Here is a 19,370-nt window from a genome sequence, read left to right on the forward strand (position 1 = left end):
TGATACATGTAAGTAACTAGTAACACCCACACCAATGCCAGGTCCAAAGGTTTCACAGCAGAACACTGAACTGTCACAAAATCAGTCAATGTTAGTTTCTTTTCCCTGTCAGTGGTTTTAATGTTGCGGCTGATTGGTCTGTGTTAAAAAAAAAAAAAAAAAAAAAGGAAGAAAAGACAAATTCTGTGCTTTAACTCTACATTATTTATTTACAGCAGGGACTATACAAACCGCAACCAACATCAAGACAACATAGGGTGAACAGTCACCACAATGATACACTGGACATTACAAAGTAGCAGCACTATAAAAGCTAGTTTTTAAATATCTGCAATATCATGCAAATGTCTACATGAACCGGACACTGTTCCCAAACTATTTGTGGTTTTAGTAGCATGGATGGAACCTGACGCTACTTACCCGACAAGTAACTATAGCAAACAGTGAAACTGCGCGTGTGACAAATTGATCAAAGTAGTATTTACAAAGAATAAAAACCTGCATCTCTGAACAGGCACATAATGCATTTGGTTTTAGAATAAAGAAGTAAAGCTGTATGAGATCATGTTCAACTGTTTTGGACATATCCCAGTATATAATGCATTTATTTACAAAAGGAGCTAGCTGATAAAAAAAATTCATTCAACACAGCACAATCTCTTTTTACTACTCTGATATTTCAGAAATGCAGCAAAGTTACATTCTCTGTGTTTATTTACAAGGCAGCCTAGTGTTTGTGGCATCTTTTGGTGCTATTACTAGAAACCTATACAGAAAGAGTCAATAAATAGCAACGTCGCAATGACACCTCATCCAATTATATCTCATAGAAACTGTCTTCAAGTTCACAAATAAATAGAGAACAAAAACGCACCATAGTGTATTTTAATTCACCAGTTCAAAGGTGAATACATGCTAGTAAGTTTTTTTTATTTGTTTTTTTTTTTAAAAAAAAGGACTTTTTTTCCACCTTGTTGCAGTTTCAGTGAACACACATGTACGGTCACATTAGCTGCCCTGTGGACCGGAACACACCAGCTTCCACGATGAGTAAAATGACCTCCGACCAACAGATGCACTACAGCTTGAGGTACGCGGTTACTGCCGGTGCAGGAAGTTCCTGGATCTACAGTACGAGCAAACTGATTGTAATTCACCTCATCGAGAAGTATGTAAACTAAAAGCTGGAAAAACTTAGGGGGAAATTACTTGCATTAGATACACGAATGTGTACTAAATATACAGAGAACACAAAGCTGGCCGGCGATATCGATCTATCAAGGTGTGACATTCATTTGGGAAAGAGGCACTTGGAATTTATGTACATACTGTAAAGCATCTGATATATCAATTCACATTAGCAGCTTTCTAGTTTCTTTGGCTGATTTACGTCGTGCAGTTCCCTGACAGAGACAACAGTGTAACGTCAGTCAGCTGCAAGACGAGTCTATCAATGCTTTCACTGCAGAGAAACACTGATAATAGAGTACTGGAGTGGGTCAAATGGAGCACCACACTGTATTTCTCTGAGCTGAACAGTTAATGTTGTTAACAGCAGCCGGAAAGTTATACTTTCTGTATCTGTCCTTAGTAACAAAATAGATTGATAAAAAACTCCAAAGTTGTACCTTAGAGGCAACAAAAAAAGGCACTTGTTAAAAAAAAAAAGCAAAGTTTTTTTTCTGTAAACAGCCAACACATGAAAACTAATTTTGAATTCCAAATGTAAAACGTAAAATATTAGACATATCATTTTTTCATTCTGTCGAAACCGAGTTTAACGACAGCTGTGTTCAGAAGCTGAGGTAAAACCGTGTTAAAACTAGTTTTGCTTTGTTGCCGTGAACAGATTTAGTTTGAAATGTAATATTTCAAATTATTTATCAAAAATTAAAAAATTGAAATAGTTATAAATTATATTTTGGCTTTCAAATGTTTGCATATCGTTTCATTTAAAAGATACCTTCAGGTCTTTCATCAAAGGGTCATTCAAATTTTTGGGTCAGAACCAGGAAACATTTAAACATTCCGATTGGAAGGACTCACAAAAGTCTCCATACGTCTCCTGGACCTGCAGCTGTTTTTGACCATTTAAAACAAGTCAGTGTTTCAGATTAGAGAACCTCCTCAGGAATCGTCGTCGTCATTGTCTGGTGACGAGCTCGCCGTGCCGTGGAGGAAGGCTTCCTTCTCTGTCGCCATCGGCTCCCCTTTTATCGTGCAGGCGGGCGTGAAGATGTCAGAGCTGCTCAGCGCTGCCTCTGCGCTGTTGCGAATGCCGTAGCCGAAGTAGATGAAGAAACCTGCGAACGGTGCGAACGCATTAAACACAAAAACACACAAATCCCTTTTCACAACAGGATGATGTTTGTCATTTTTTGGTGAAAAAATACCTAAAACCATCCAGATGGCAAAGCGCAGCCACGTTCCTCTGTCGAGCTGCATCATCAGGTACACGTTGACAAACATGCTGATGACCGGGACGAAAGGCAGCAAGGGAACCTGAGGAGAGAGCGTACACAACTTTAAGAAAAGATGCACTTAAGATCCTCCCTGTCAATCATTGACACATCAAGAATAACGTGAATGCGACCCTGGTAACACAGCGGATTTTCAACAAAAATACAAAGAAAAATATTCTTCTGTGCACAGTTTGATGGTCCCATTTTGATGTAAGTGAATTCAATTCCAGGTGAATTTCAGGTGAAACGTCCGACTCATAAATGGCGGAACTGTTCCTCGAAAGTGAAGCCAAAGCGAGTAGAGCTCCCCCTAGTGACTGGCTGCGGCATAACCTCCACTTCCTCAATGCTACTTCAGACTGGCTGCCCAGGCTAACAGCATATTTGTATTTTGAGCAGTTTATAAAGAAAGTCCTCCCCCAAATGCCCATTTCATTTAATATCACAAATGAGCTTCAACTTGTTAAACAAAAGCCTGCCACAAATTTAAGGGTATGCACGAGACGACACAGCCAGCGAAGCCTCAGTGGTTACGTCCACCGAGTGGCAAAAAGTGCCGGTTGAGCACGGAGATTAGCAGCATTAGTTTTACATATAACACTTTGCTCATGTTATCATGAAATAGGACGAAACCACACACTGACCTTGAAGGCGAGCTTGGTTTTGCTCTGCGGCTGTCGGAACACAATGAAGGTGATAATCACACAGACCACCATGAGAATGACAAGGACAGACAGAGACCAGGGTGCCATCCCTCCTTGAACCGCAACGACACTGAAAACACACACCAAAACACCTGGCAGGGAAAAAGAAAAAAAAACAAGACATGAAACCAGATGCTGCGCAACAGATCCGGACCCAGATGAATTATTCAGTCAGCTTTCATCCATTCTTCTCTGAGTTTTACCAAGTGTAGCGGTGCAAACGTTGACAGTGAACCCGGACAGAGCGGACGGCTCAGTGTTCAAAGGGAAAAGGAGATTCTTGATGGTGAAGCGGTCGTCCGGCTGTGGTAGGATGTCGACGCTCCCCTCGGTATCTGCCGCTTCGGATTCATCCTGGGTGTTGGCCATCTCGTAGGCGGCGCTGGGCTGCTCGGGCTGGTACCTGCAGACGTTTGAACAGACACGGTTACATGTGTGGAAACGCAGGAGTCCAACGCTGCCGAGCACTCATGATAATGGGATAAACAGGTGTTCCTGTTACACTCACAGCAAATCATTCATTAGCATAATCTAATGCGCATTTGATGTATGAAACGCATTTCTGTTACAAGCAGCTTTTTAGCAAAGCTTACAGGAACTCCAAGTAGCTTGTAGGAAGTGTATTTATTCACATTCTTGAAAGAGTCAGTGTGTAATGTGAAGTGTTAAAGTTCCAGGTGAATTTCAGCATCTGACTCATAAATGGTGGAACTGTTCCTCGAAAGTGAAGCAAAAGCCCTTAGTTACTTAGTTAACATTCACATCTGATCTAACTGGTCTAACTAGTCTCAGCCTGGCAAATTGGCTCCGTTTTGTTCTCGTATAAGCACATAGTTGAGGACTACCTGAGGACCAGCACGCAGGCTGCCACCAGAGTGTAGGCCAGCAAGGTGCCAATGGACATGAGGTCAACCAGGTCCTTCAAGTCAAACAGGAAAGCCATCACAGCTGCAGGGCACACGGAAAACAAACCAAAACAAAAAGGAAAAAAAAAGAAATTAGACAAAGTTTTAAAATACATATATTCACCACGATATAATACAGACATTGGGTTTAATTTAAGTCATACTTTCATTTTCAAAGTGCTACCGTACATTTTAATCTACTTCCAACCATGTGTGATTTTGCCACCGTCCTCCTTCCACAAAAGGGGCACTTGTGCCTCTTCGGGCCTCCTCTAGGCTACCTACCGGACATAAGCCCTGCCACCATGGTGGAGATGATGGGCGTCTTCCTCTCGCTGACACGCGCCAGAAACGAGAAGAGCAGACGGTCCCGAGCCATAGCAAAGATAATGCGAGGGAGCGGAAACATGGAGCCGAGGAGACTAAGCCAATGATAAAGGAGGGAGGAGGAGGAGGAGGAGGAGGCAGAGATTTACAACTTAAAAGAACTGTTGGAGAACTCCGTATCACACGAGGCCGCAACCTTCCTCAGCCCAAATAAAGAGCTCTGACGAACAGAACGATAAGGAAGTTTAATTTAAGATTATATAAGAACTTAAGAAGAAGTAACTATCGTTAACGCCGCGCTCCAAACTGGGCTTTGAGCTCTTGCGTTGCGGCCGTGTGCACCGAGAGTCTTGCGGGATTCTGACCAGAACCCCGGGGAGTTAGTGAGTTTAGCTGGTGACCTCACCTGCCACAACACCCGATGTTACTGTAGCTGTTAGGGGGGTTTTGGTTCGTGGGCTGATTTTAGCCAAACATTTGAAGAGCAGGCCATCTTCCGCCATGGCCCAGATCACTCTGGGCATTGGGAACATGGAGCCGAGTAAACTAGTACGGGAGAGAGAGAGAGAGGAAAGCATGCCGTGCAAGGGAATGCACACAGTTAAATAATATAACAAGCAACTTTGTACAGACTGTAACTGCATGTTTTCTATATAAATACTACCACTTAAGACACTGATAGTGGGCGGTAAGGTTCAATATAATCAGTGCACCGTTTAGCTTGGACACATCTACGTGCACATAAAGGCCTCCTGCCAAAGGTATTTCTAGTAATGCAGTAAATGCAGCAATGCAGTCTTTAAAATAAATATGCTGTATGCAGGTTTTTCTAGTCTTAAGACATAAAAAATTACATCAGTATTTAGATAAAATGCATGTAAATACAAACTTTGTTTCTATTAATAGAACAGGCACCTTTTAATACAACACGTGTGCGTGTATTTTAATAATCTTTAATGGAAACAATCACTAAATGAAACTCTCAGCAAGTTAAGAATCTGTCGTTTGGAGAATAACTTTTCACAGGTTTTGCAGCTTATTAGTGTTTTAATACCACATACACCGATCAGGCATAACATTATGAACACCTGTCTAATATTGTGTGGGTCTCCCTAGCGTCTCCAAAACATTTGTGACTCATCAGAGAATGGACGGGGGCCTTCTGACGGTGTCCTGTGGTGTCTGGTAACACAGTGTTGACAGTGGGGGTGTTTAAGGGGGGGGGGGTCACAGATACTTGATCCGTTTGGGATCTAGTGAATTTGGAGGCCAGGTCAACACCTTGTGTTTTTTTTTTTTTTTTAGTTGTCCCTAAAGCCTTTTTTGTGTGTGTGTCTGCATCCTGCTGGGGATGGAGCGTCACTGCTATGGGGTACATGTCTAAGTAGCATCCACATGAATGCCAGGTCCAAAATGTCCAAAAGTTTCCCAGCAGCGCATTGTATTGGCACAAGATAGTTAAGGTCATTTACTTTTCCTGACAGTGGTCATTATGTTTTGCCTGACTGGTGTATAACTTTCCTTAGATTGAATGAAAAAGGGGAACATATTAAAATTCACTTCCTAATGTACTAGAATTATTCCTTCAAAAACAACAACAACAAACTAAAACAAAACGCATGCTGAACAATTACAAGTCCTCTCTCATGCTGAGAGGAGACACTTACCTGGTCGACAGAGCGCATAAAGAACCAATGGCCACTGCGTAAGTGGCTCCCTCCCAGCCCACATGCGTAAAGGCCACTGGCAGAGGGCTGTTCTTGTCCAGCAAATAATAAGGCATCATCACGGTGAGGGCCGCGGACACACCAAAGTATGCCACGAAACAGATGAGGAGAGAGGCCACGATCCCGATAGGAATGGCCCTCTGGGGATTCTTCACTTCTTCCCCTGGGGAGGGAAACGTAAGGGATTAGTCAGAGGACGGCGCTCGTGTTTGTGAAGATCAATTTAATGTGTCCTACACCCCTCACCTGTAGTGGCAATGCAATCAAAGCCTACGAAGGCATAAAAGCAGGTGGCGGCGCCGGAAAGGACTCCAGACACGCCAAAAGGCATGAAACCGCCACCGCCGAGGCTCTCCTTCAGTTCTTCGTGCTCACTGGATGTGAACGAAAAGGAACATTCGTCGGGTTTAAAAACACCTCCGGCGCATCGTGTGTTTTGTAAATGAGATCGTTTCACTCACTCAGCAGTCAGGTTTGCGGTGCTGTTGAGGATCTCTTGAGAGTCCAGGCTCCAGTTTTTAAGGGTTCCTTTAACCAGGCCGGAGATGATCACAAACAGCAGCACCACCACGTTGATGCAGGTGAATACTTTGTTCACCATGGCTGACTCTTTGACTCCAAATGCGAGCAGCCCTGCAAACCATTAGCGAAACATAAATAATGAAATGTGAAAGAAATGCGTGTAAAGCAAATATCAAACATGAGAGATATATCCGAGCTGTCCCTGACCTGTTAGAGTGATTATTATGAAGACAGCAAAAATGTCTGGATACTCTGCCAGGACTCCTGGGGCATTCATGGTCATGTATTGTCGGCAAAAAAACTCAATGTGCCTTCCGATCAGCTCATCGAAGGTCGCACTCCACGCTCTGGCCACACTTGAAGTTCCTGTGCACAAAGTATTGAGGTAAACTGACGATATGTAGATTAACAAACGACAGCAAACCCCGTTTCCTTCCTCATTTAAGGCCTCTCACCAATGACGTAAGACAGTATGAGGTTCCAGCCTGTGATAAAAGCCCACAGCTCTCCAACCGTCACATAGCTGTAGAGGTAAGCCGAGCCCGTTCTGGGGACACGTGCGCCGAACTCTGCGTAGCACAGACCGGCCAGGACGGAGGCCAGGGCAGCGATGAGGAAGGACAGGACGATGGCCGGCCCGGAGCTGTCCCGGGCCACGGCGCCGGCGAGGACGTAGACGCCGGCGCCGAGCGTGCTGCCGACACCCAGGGCCACCAGGTCGAACGTGTTGAGGCATCGGGACAGGCGGGACTCGTCCGCGCTGCAGTCCACAACCTTCACCCGCAGGAGCTGCTTCCCGACGCTTTTTAACGTCGCCAGAATCATCCTGGCAAGAACGGCAGCGGTGGCTCAACTGAATATACCTGTTGGTAAAGAAAGACAGGAATAACAAGAGTGATGCGATTGGCAGGCACCTGAAAATAAACTGAAGGACAAAAACGACGGCTCTATTTTAAGGCTCTGTGCACATTAAATGGCGTTCACAGGAATAATTTAGTTGATTACAATGTGGTGACAAATAAGTCAGATGTTTTGTCTTCTTTTAGCTCCTCCACAATGATTCTCACGCTTTTCTTTAAGCAAAAATCCTCCCAAATCCCTCTGGGCGACCTCCTTGATCAACTTTCATTTTCTTTTACTCTTGCAGACAGCAAGAGCTGCAATTGGCAGTACCATGTTTCCATTTTAGTACTTCCAGCTGCTTCTCCGTCTACGCAATTTTCAAATTGTTTTGGATCAATAAAGACGGAATAGGTAGAGCGCAGGTTAACTGAAGAGGTTCGGATATACAGACATTTCTTCTGTATTGGTCTTCTGAAACGTTTTGGCAAAAGGTTCAGTTGCCGTTGAAACTGAAGCAGAAACAAAAATGAACTTGACGGGCAAAAAAGACAAAGCAGCGACCAGCATTTGGGTGAAGTTTTCACAGAATGAGGCAGACTGCGTAGGTAGCACCATCTACGTCTTACAGTACTATAAATGAGCCTCAACAGCCAAAGTAAATGGAAATTATTCACGGTGGATTACTAGCACACCACACACACTGAAAACATCCACTCCATTTAAATGATCAAGAGTGACCCAGCACTTTTTTACAAGTTGCACCTAAGATATTCTCATTCAGTTACCGTTACATGTTTTCAAGTTCTATACCTCCAGCTGTAAAACTCAATTTCTGATCATTTCCAACATGGTTGAGTGATTTTTGAATATCATGTCAAATGCACTCATATGAACAATAAGTACTATAAAAGTAACACAAGTCCTGAATTCGTCCTGATAATTTAATATTGAACATTGGCCAACACTTATTTTTTCTGTTTTGTAAATTGAATTTGCTGAAATTGTAAATAGTTTTGAAGTGCCATTGTACTGCATGATGCAGTAATCGTGTTAATTTAGGTCAGTGTAGGTCGATGTGCTCAGATGTGTTCGACGGCTAAACAGTTAAGCCTACTTTGTTGTGCAGAGTAAAGATAAGGCATACTGACTCTTATCATGCAAAAAAAAAGACCTAGATAGTTTTCAATTAACTAGATAACTACAAAACGGACTCAATAATCTTCATAAGCAGTGCTGTGTATACAGTTTCAACATTCACACTATAACACTTACAAACCTCAGACCAATGTCATAAAACTATTCAAGACAAATCTCTTCTCAGTTCTGTAAAGTATTTCCAGACAGCAGACACGTTTTAGCCTTTAACTTTTGATTTATAGCAGCTGTAAAAGAAAAGATCAGTTTTGAATATGTGCTTTTTTTTTGGATCAAAGAAGTTCACATCAGCCTGGACAGTAATCCCTACATCACATTACGACGCCCTTGCAAAACCAAAAAAAATAAAAACATGATAGTGTACTTCACACCCACATTATGTGTCAACTAATGGTAACTGATATTTTCTCCGCAGTGTGCCACGTGTTACTTCTTTCGAATCCTGTTCTAAACCAGCAGAGCAGAAACACACACAGGCACATACTCACTATTAAAGCTCAGTCCAGAATGTGAGCCCTTGCTTCCCTGCGTGGAGCTCGGCTGCTCGTTCGTGTCGTTTTTCCCTTCACTTCCTTCTCCAGCTCTCAAGTCAGATTCGGATGAGGCGAGCCGGGAGAGGACGTTTACAAGCACTGCGTTGACATGTGACAGGGATGCCTTCATGCAAGTACCACCCAATTCAGGTGTCTGGCTCACAAATAGACCAGTGACACATCACGTGGCCCCAGGAGCAGCTGTGACGACAGCCCCCGTTAGACCGCAGGGTCCTTCTCGTTGCTTTCAAGCCAAGACGGAAAAACGGAAAATTGCGAGCTGATTCTGCTGTTTTACCTTTTTACAGTCAAACCACACTTTCAGTAAAGCACACTTCGACTTTGTTTATATTCAGGGTGAAGTTGAGCAGTTTTGTGTTGACCGATTTGCGATGACCTGGACAGTCTGAGCCAGACATGTCATCTCTGTTTGTTTAGAACATGTAGATGTCAAAAAAAAAAAAAAAAACAGGAAAAGCAGAAACTACAAACAAAACTATGCTTGTATATGAATGAGCATCGCTCCTGTCGATTTAAAAAAAAGAAAAAGAAAAAAAAAGAAATGTCAACAGTAGTTTGACATTAAACAATATGCCCCTGCGAGCCGAGCCAGGGAACGTTTGACATGTCGCTGCAAACAAATGTTCGGAGCCAAATGTAGAGACGTACCGGAGCATGAACGCGCACGTGACGTGACAGGCAGAGGCCGAGCTAAAAGAGGAGTGGTGGGGCGGGAGAGGACCCTGCCCTCTTTTCCACCAATGGCTGAGCCTGCTCGTGGCACACCGCTTGGAGGCGAATTTGGAACGGGAGTCAGTCACATGCTCTTCACTATTTGGCTGCAGGCAATACTTGTGCTCTCTGAGATGACTTTTGTTCTGGCGGTGACATTGTTTGTGAATGAGGACGGACGCACAGTCACACCGAGACCAGAACGCACACTAAATATGTCTGTGGTCCAAATGAAAGTGGTTTATAGCAAATGAACGATACATATCTTATACTGTGTGTGATGTGCACATACAGAATGCATTTCCTCCCGATTCCTGTGTCTGGGAAACCCCTTTTCCTCAGGTCCAGGGCAACCGGACTTGTTTTATCCTGCAAGTAAGAGGAAAGCTGCCACCCGCAGTTTTCTCACCACCAAACCTCACACATGGTTTGTGAGGGGGGTCTAGCAGCACAGCAAAAAGCAGATTTGTGCTCTTGCAGTGCAGCTGTGTACGCCCTAAACACAGTGCCACATGAGAGGGGGTCATAAAACAGACATCACAGACATCTTACACGAGGCAAACAAACTTTTGTTCTCACGGATATAGACCTCGGTGATTCCTCCAGAGGACATATCAACCTTGGGACATTAAAAGTAAATATAGACAAATAGAAACACCCAAAAAAACAAGACCTACTATTATTTTCTAATATGTCAAAAGCCCCAAAGTGAGTCTTAGGCTAAAAAACTAACACAAAAGATCTTAAAACAATCAGTTTTTACAGGAGTTAAATTCCCAGCTGTGGGACATTACATGTGTTTGGCATCCATTTGTCTTAAGATAATCTATATTTACATCCAGAACAAATCATTATACAGCTGATGAGCGGGGTGCTCCAAGTCTATGTCCTGTTCTTGTGAAAAGGGTCACTCCATCAATCATCCGTGTCTTCACTTATGATAACTGATATATTCAGTTTGCATAACCTACACACACACACAGCCCCAGCCAATAATAGCACCGTCAAGGATGCAGACTGCGAGATGTTGACACCCCGGTTTAACGCGCAGCGCCGCGTCAGAGACACTCCCCCAGCTGAGGCGCAGCTGACGTGACCTTGGGGGCTTTGGAACGGTTCAGTGTTGACATTATGTACCTTCCTCATTCTTCGTAATTCATGCAGGCACACTCATAAATGTCAGAGCGACAGCAGACACAGAAGCTACGCCGTGACTTACGTCCTCCAAACAATGTCCAAACAATAAAAAATCAGCAGAGTGCAGCACGGATAAACACAACAGGGATCCAGTAGACATTTACACTGACTGGATGCACTGATAAAATAAAAAAACACTAAGTTGGCTTTTATTTTGGTTTTGTTTTCTCAGATCGTGCGACAAAAACACCTGTGATGGGAACCTGCAGGCCTGCTCGGCCCACACCTATGTTTGCTTATGATATCGCCCTACTCACCTGTAAAGTTTACTAGCTACTATCCCAAGCGCTTGAGATAGTATTGCGTTGACATTTTCGGTCCATTGAGAAACACACAAATACGGCGTCAGAGTTATGATTTTACTGTGGACGACTTTCAATTCAAATAGGTTCTGCAACTTCTGTAGATTTGTAAGTAGAAAGAATAATATATAAAAAAAATATATATAAAAAATATGTATGCATTTAAAAACAATTTAAGGGATAGGTACATATATGTTGTCAGCAAAAGAGCTGGAGATTAGCCAACAACAACATGAAGATTTAACAGTCAGTTAGTGACGTCAAGTGGAATTTTCCGATTGTTCACGTTTTTTGTTTTTTTTTCCAAGGGATTTTATGGTAGTTGTCAATGTACCAAGACGTAGTAACACAAAGACCAGACACCATGTTAAGATGTGATCACACCAGTCAATGCGTTTCCCAAACACATCCGTATTTGCACTTGGCCTTCGTGTCGACATCTGATAGTAGTTTATAAAGTTTTGAGATCTTTTCTGCCTGGTACACAAAACCAGTGATCCAGCTACAGTAACAGATCCATCAGATAAAGAGAATTCACACAGGGAGATACAAACATATACGTCTATTAAGATAAAAGTGGGACATGGGGCATAAAGCTGCTGCTCTGCGGCCCCTCATTCCCCACTAACTCCACTATTTATTCAGTTTTTGTGGGTCAGATCTCGAATCCAACATTCACACAAAAAATTCGTGACTGCATCTCACCTTTCACTTTAGTGGAGCTGTTACATCTGGAAACAAACTGTAAACACAGATACTCACAGATGCGCACACATGGTTGTTTTCTTTCTTTCTTTTTTTTTTTTTTAAAGGGGGGGGGGCGTTACTCCACTGTAAACCCCCCCCCCAAATAAAAATGACACTTTAAGAAAAGGCAGACTGCTCCGGTCGATTTCGTTGTCGACATTCTAATATTTGTGCACAAAATTATGATTAGTTCAATGAAATTCAATTCAAACATGGGCAATAGAATTAACAGTTCCACAAAGGCACTGAACGCATCTTCTACTATTTTAAAAACCAATAAATCAACCCATTTAACATTCTCATTTTTTTATCCTAACTTACATTATGTGCCTTTTAAAGGCATTAAAAGTTAATAAGGCTGATGAAAAAGTGTGCAAGGTCTGCGTTTATTTACAGTGCGGGTTCAGGCCAGGTCAAGCAGCCCTGTCCTGTTGGGGGATGATCGTGGCGCTATAAAAGGCAATGTTTCTCCTCACGCACAGCTGCGTCTGGTTTTGCCCTAAACACCAAGAAAGACGCGCAAAAAAAATCGCTTCCAGACTGCGGATCGTTATCCCCCGACTATACCGCGTAAAAATGCGCCGCCTGGTATGAAGAGAAAAATTAAGCGCCTTTTCCCTAGTTTTATTGCATCAGCCGGAATGCTCCTTCCTTCTTGGAGCCATGTGGGTGTACTTCCCTACTCGAGTCGGCGTGGCTGACGAGAAACCGCGCTGCAGCCTGGTAGATTCATTCAAAAGAAAAAGTCTGCACTTACTGTTTTAAGACGTCGAGCAAACCGCCTCGACTCCACTTCGGACGAAAAAGTTGAATCCAATTATTTTCTTCCGCCTCAAACTTACGTTTCCGTGGGAGGAGGAGTGGCACACACGGATGCGTAACGCGCAGCCCCAGTCCACGGCTCCGCCAATGAGACACAACGCTCTCAGCACTGTCGCCTGTGAAGATGACCACCGGATGGCGCTCACTGCCAGTAAATGGCCCTCCCGAGGACTCTTAGAGGCAGCCTGGATGCTGATCAGAAACAGCACCGCCTCCTGCAGTCATGCCTTAATTTTAAATGAGTCCTATATCAATGTGCATATGTTGACATCTCCCCCCGTCGCCCCCCCCCTGCCTTTCAACAACTCACATCATCACAGGACGATTATGGATCACTGCTAAAACGCTTTATGGGGGGAAACAAATCTGTTGTGCTCCATTCTCTGAGTTTCCTGCTGCGGCGGCACAGTGGTGTCACGGTGTGCTTGTCTTATTTCAGCCTGGGTCTCAATGCATAACACAAATCTGCATATGGATCCGGGCTCATCAGTGAGGAGGGGGTTCAGTATGGCTCCGGAGGAAGTCAGGGCTGCAATCCTGGGACGCGGAGACGACAAACGGAGCAGTCATTTTTGGCTCCTGCTGAAACCAGCAGCAGATGAGGTTGTTGAGATCAGTTCAGGCGGCTCCACTGATCCCTCCCTCTGCTTTGACTATAACTACTACATGTATCAAAGTTCCCTGCAACGTAATTGGTAAGAGAATTGCTTTATACACGGCCTTATCTGACGTTTCTAGATTTATGGTTGGCTGCCGCTCACCCTGTGGGCCAATTGTGGCCCGGCTTGACAAATGGAAGTAGGCGGTCTTAGGTGGGTTAATGCAGCTCCTGCAGGAATTGTGGAAGGAGGTACGTCAAATAATACGCTATCGTAACTATACAGGGCTGAACTGTGCTCCTTTTAGATACATCATCTGTCTATTACTGGGGGACATTTGTTTCACACCTTGTGAAATGATCTTAACTATCTTCATAAACAAGAGCCAGTGGATTCTGTATTAATGCACTTTCTTTCTGTTGTTTTCCAGCTCTGGTTATCAGCAGCTTGAGCACTAATAATATTCATTCAAGCTGCTTAATGTGGACCGAACAGGCACAGAATACCGGGAGAATGCAGTTAATTACCGTCTACAATGGAAGACGAGGCACTTTGGGCCCCAAAGATCTGAATTGGAACCAGTCGGTGCCAGTGTTCTGCGCAAAGATGAAAAAAAACAAGCGTAATAACAAAAAGAATAACGGCACATTCTGGGCTCCGCAGGGCCTGACGGCACATACACACACACACACACACACACTGATCTTCTCCTCTCTCCCACCGATGCCAGAACACTCCACCCCAAAGACGGCATGATATTCACAATCCTATCCGTCATATTAAAAGCAAAGATTCAAATCAGTTTGACCCAGGAGGCCAAGGACGCTTCCTCAAGCTTTCGATACCGACTTTTGAGGAATCGACACCATTGTTGGGAAATTCACCTTTTTTCTTTCTCTTTTTCTTTTTTTTTACCCATCTTGCCAAGAGTTAGATGAGAAGACTGATATGAATTATATCTCTGTGCGTTCAGGAAAGAAATAGTCCGATCACATGTTTAGCCTTGCTTAGAGCACAAACACCCGGAGCCCCCTGTCAAAAGGATAAAAAGATATAAAACATTAACAATACCCCCGGTTTGCGCCTCTTGTGCATTCCTTTATATTTAAGTCACGAAGCAGTGCAGTCTCTTAAAAAATAAAATGCTGTTGATATATGGAAAAACAAAAAAAAAAGAACCCTCGAGTGCTGTGTGAATTTTTGACCTTAAAACCCAAACAAGAATGGTAGCCAGAAATTACATAAAGGTTCAGGTTTGTTACAACAAGAAATTATTTATTATTTCATGTTTTTTATTATTTTTTTTATAGCACCGTACAAAAGAATTAAGGAGATAGGTCATTTCTGGTTACCTGGTACTGTGAGTTTTGTCCTTCAGCGGCTGGAGCGGAATCGTACATGATGCAGGAGGAGAGCAAGAAAAGCCTGAAAAGCCTGAGGAAGCATTTCACTGGATGCGAAATTAGCTCCCGCTCCCTGATGAGCCATCGAAACTTTTAAACGGATATTTCCACGGAGATTTTAAAGAACTCTCTTGAGGAGGAGAGACATTTTTTCAGTTAATGCTTTTATCATGACTTTTGGCTGCACTCTTTTACTACATCAGCAAAATAAAACGCCACATGACCCAACCAACATTTCACCAATTAATTCCTGATGTACAGTATACCAATCAGGCATAATATTATGACCACCAACAGGAAGGCCCTCCCCCTCCAGGAGACCTAGAAAACATTAGGACAGTGGTCGTAATATTATGACTGATCGGTGCACATCGGTGTGAATGATGGGAGCATCATCTCAGGCATCTTGCATTGGAGCATCAGCAGTGCACATATTGAAAAGCCTTCCTGACTAGTGCAGCCTCACGGTTCAGACTCTGAGAACATCCTGTTTCTGCATGTCATACTCCCAATTCTGACTTTATTGAATTCTCCGGGGTCTTGCTTTATAGGCATTCATATTCTTGTGAGCCAATAAGACATTCGAGAAGAGAACTCAGGGCGGCCCTTCGCGAAGTGTTGATCTGCGCTTCAACCAGGAGTTTATTGTACTTAAGTGTGTCCTATAGTGTTGTTGCATTATGCTGTAAATTGTTATTTTGCCCACTGTGTAAAGAAGAAAATAAAAAAATAAAAAATGTGCACAGCGAGAGTACCGTATAATATCACACGAGCCAACCGAAAGCACATAAATGATGGCGAAATGAATGAGGGACACTTTTGGGAAAGGCCAGGGGGATGTTTGGAGATGGAGGATTACTTTTGGAAATTGTCTTTATTAGATACTTAGTGCTGAAGAGGCTGAAAACGAGGCAGGAAGCAGAAACACCAGAGATAGGGGGGGAAAAAATGAGGGCAAAAAAATTGCACACCAAGGAAATGTAGCCTCAAAAATTACCACAGAATTTAATCAGCACCTTTCCTGGAAACAGCCTCAACAAAAGCTTTATTGTGATCTTCCCAAACTGCTTTTCATGGTGCAGCTGCTATTAAGAAGCCGCTTGTGTCGATGCCAGCGCACAAAGACACATAATCTGGTGTAAGTAGCACAAAGTAGCGAACGCCTAGGAAATGGAAATTGAAGTATTATAGTTTGATGAGTTGTCTTTCATCCTCCTTACATCATGTTGAGGGAATCACTGAGGTGATTGCTCTGTATATTCCCATAACAACATTTCACAGCTCTGCACGTCGCCAAATGGAAACTGAGATTTTATGTTCTGGAGAGGAGAAGTCCGAAGCAGATTCATTCCTTTGTAGTCTCAAAGAATTCAGGCCTTTCATGATAGAAGTGCGGTCCGGCGTACGACTGCGCGCACTTCACAGGACCCACGTAGGGTAGCGTTTCATCCAGCCATAAAGCTGCTCTTAAAAACAGGAACTTTATTTATGTGTTGTTTTTATTCTCCCTGTTTCCTTCACCAGTGTAAACTCACAGTAAATGTTAATCCTTTTTCATTTCTTAAAGGAACATATTATTATTATAGTATATATTGCAATGTCATTGGAAGCTTTGTTTAGAGCGTAGGTCTTCAACAGAGGGTCCCACAACCCCTAGGGGGTTTGTTGAGGTACTGCAGGGGGGAAGGTCGCAAAATCTTTGGTTGGTTAGACATTTTCTATATATTTTTTTTTAACTTTTCCCCCACAAATTTAAATTTCTTTAAATATCCATTAACATGAATCCAACATATTTTAGTAAAAGGATAAATAGAAGCAGAAGACATTATCTTCCAGTCAGCACTTAATCACTCAATCAGTGATACAGCAGTGGTCTCAACAGTGCACTGTTTAACACAGAGCACCACCCTAGCTGAAACCTGTTAATCTAAGCCTCGCCCCTATCGCTTCTGAGCCAATCATGAGGCTGCATATTAAACATTGACTCTGTCAGGCTCCCCACAATTGGCCGAGAGCCTATTCAGTCCCCAGGTGAAATCCAGGAAAACGCGCACTATTAGCAGAAGAGAAGCTAACAGTGCATGGTGTATATGTTGTTTATGTCAGGGGTCTTCAATGTTTTTCAGGGAAATTTTTTTTAAAAGAATATACAAAAAATGTCTAATCAAGCAAAGATCTTGCTTTGCAGTACCTCTGCAGACCCCCTAGGGGTCATGGACTCCCTACTGAAGACCTCTGGTTTAAATGTATATCCCTACTTAATCTCTCCATCAGTTTGGGGGTCCTTGGCCTGAAAGATGTTGAAGACCCCTGGTTTTAGAGCTTTGATTCTCAAAAAAACTTGTACCGTAAATGTACCGTTCTGGTATCAAGTACGTGGCGACAGAGCGCCATCATAATCTACTCGCCTCTGTGTTTCCCGGACGGAATCAGCAGTCAGACAACACGTTCACTTCATCCACATTCATGTGGCTTGACAGACACCGATTTATTATCATTAGTGATAATGGAAGAAATAAGCTGAAACAGTTACAGTGCATCAGACATCAGTTTTAGTTTTGAGAACAAATGCAGACAATTCATTTTGGCAGTGGTAAAATGACAATGACACTGGGTCAGACGAGGGATGATTAAACACTGCGGCTCAGATTCACAACTTCAAAATGTATGCAGAGTGATTCTCTCTGTGCTTTGAATGAGGGCGGAGATGGGCCTTTTTGAAAGCCTTGGCATCAAAAAAAAAAAAAAAAAAAAAAATGATCACGATACTTTTGACTAAAACGCAGAATAGATGTGAATGTGGACGTGTTTCTTCGGCTGAGTGAGAATCCGCGCCAGTGCAGTAGTTACATGGATCACAGAATAACAGTGGCCATGGAAGGAAATAAAGGAACAGTAAACAGCTCTTGTTTCACTTATGTTAGTGCTGCTTTGATAATTATCACGGTTACTTGCAAAATCATATATCCAGTCAGTGATGCTTTTTTGGTACGTTTTAGTTTATCAATAGCCTCCTCACGCGGCAGCTACGGGTGCGTCGAGACGACTTCAAGTGCGTTGAGACAAAAGTCAAAAAAAGTCAGAACTAATTGGAAGAAGCACATGTCGCTCTCTCTTTGTGATTTTTTTCCCCTTATTTTATTTATTTATTTTTTTCTGGAATAATCCTAGGGGAATGCACATAATGAACACGCTGCATGTAAAGCACAGCATCAAGGCAGTGAAGTGTGTGAGTCATACCTGTTCAAACCCGTCGTCAGCATCAGATGGCCGTTAGCAGAATTTAACAGGAGTTTGAAGCGTTTAGTAAAAGTCTCATAATAAACTAATGGGATCTACTGCAGGTGGGGTGGTGGGTGCAGGGAGGGGGGTGGGGGTGGGGGGCATGCATCACTTTATGCAAAGTGGTTAAAATGGCGTAGTTCAGCTAAAATGTTGCTGGTGTATAATAAAACACGCAGCAAACAATTCAAATTAGGTAATTTCATCACCGCTTTAGCTGCAAATTACCGGCTTAATAACCGAGCCATAAATAACCGCTTAAATGCTCCCGGTAGCTGCATAAATTCAAGCATTACCGCACCACTGTTTTAGATACTCGTTAACAGTATAATAATTCAAAGCAGTTTATTACTTTGTGCAAATTACAATGTATTTTTATACGTACAACGTCCCCACGACGCAAATTAACAAAGACAAGTAACCAGTGATTAAATATCTGGACGTTTTACTTTTCAAGTGCTGGAAATATTATATATCCTCTTGCGTCTTTGACACATTAATGATATTTTTATTTTAATACAAAATAATTAAACCCCTTTAAAATATCTTTTAAAAAAAAAAAAAATCCTCACATTTCAAAATATTCTTAATTTCCTTGAGATTTTATTGTATTTGAATAAATGAATGCTGGCTGTATTGACTTTCCTCTGCCACAGTGGCCGGTCATGTATTTCAGATGACATGCCAAATGCAACAGAGCCTATAAATGGCTGCTGGCTACTGGCGGACAGACTCGGCAGGGCTTTGAGTTTTAGCATCTAGCTGCTGGTTATGTTGGATGCTTCCCAAATGGACCAATCTGTAGTAAATGGGGTTACACAGAGTCTAAGGTTGCAGATGGTATTTGAAAGCGCACACACACTTATAATACTATTTTCCCCCTATCTAGAAAAAAAAAAAAAAGGACTCAAATGTAAAAAGTAAGGTTTAGGTGGGTGGGTGTGCAAGGTTGACACTTTAAGATGAAGGTGATTGTTAACACTCAGTTTGAGTTTGGAATCCATTCTCAATCCTGGTCTCTGTGGAGACAATCATCCTCTAATAACAGTAATCTATCTCCTCGTTGGCCAGGACAATAGCTGTTCTGCAGGGGATGTAGACCTGAGAG

General features: G+C 42.8%; 2 protein-coding genes across 4 annotated transcripts in view; both read right to left on the reverse strand.

The window, feature by feature from the left end:
- Positions 1–181: 181 nt before the first annotated feature.
- Positions 182–13,077, reverse strand: LOC125013911 (high affinity cationic amino acid transporter 1-like). Of its 3 annotated transcripts, none has more exons than XM_047594853.1 (12): positions 12,914–13,077; positions 7,103–7,510; positions 6,855–7,013; positions 6,587–6,758; positions 6,372–6,499; positions 6,066–6,288; positions 4,357–4,493; positions 4,012–4,114; positions 3,370–3,569; positions 3,107–3,258; positions 2,394–2,502; positions 182–2,303 (listed from the first exon to the last, which is right to left on the reverse strand). In XM_047594853.1, the coding sequence occupies exons 2-12, from the start codon at positions 7,470–7,472 to the stop codon at positions 2,128–2,130; spliced, it is 1,929 nt and encodes a 642-aa protein (XP_047450809.1). In that variant the 5' UTR covers positions 7,473–7,510; positions 12,914–13,077; the 3' UTR covers positions 182–2,127. The 3 variants fall into 3 exon arrangements, with proteins under 3 accessions (XP_047450809.1, XP_047450807.1, XP_047450808.1); XM_047594851.1 differs by lacking the exon at positions 4,357–4,493 and adding an exon at positions 4,805–4,944; XM_047594852.1 differs by lacking the exons at positions 4,357–4,493; positions 12,914–13,077 and adding exons at positions 4,805–4,944; positions 9,134–9,797.
- Positions 13,078–17,428: 4,351 nt separating this feature from the next.
- The window catches only part of gbe1b (glucan (1,4-alpha-), branching enzyme 1b), a 90,450-nt gene continuing 88,508 nt past the window's right edge, over positions 17,429–19,370 (reverse strand). The window contains exon 16 of the mRNA XM_047594085.1: positions 17,429–19,363. Within this exon, the coding sequence (XP_047450041.1) occupies positions 19,301–19,363 (63 nt within the window). The 3' untranslated portion in view covers positions 17,429–19,300. The remainder of the gene's footprint in view (positions 19,364–19,370) is intronic.

This window comes from Mugil cephalus, chromosome 9, assembly GCF_022458985.1.
Source record: "Mugil cephalus isolate CIBA_MC_2020 chromosome 9, CIBA_Mcephalus_1.1, whole genome shotgun sequence".
In the NCBI taxonomy this organism is placed as follows: domain Eukaryota; kingdom Metazoa; phylum Chordata; class Actinopteri; order Mugiliformes; family Mugilidae; genus Mugil; species Mugil cephalus.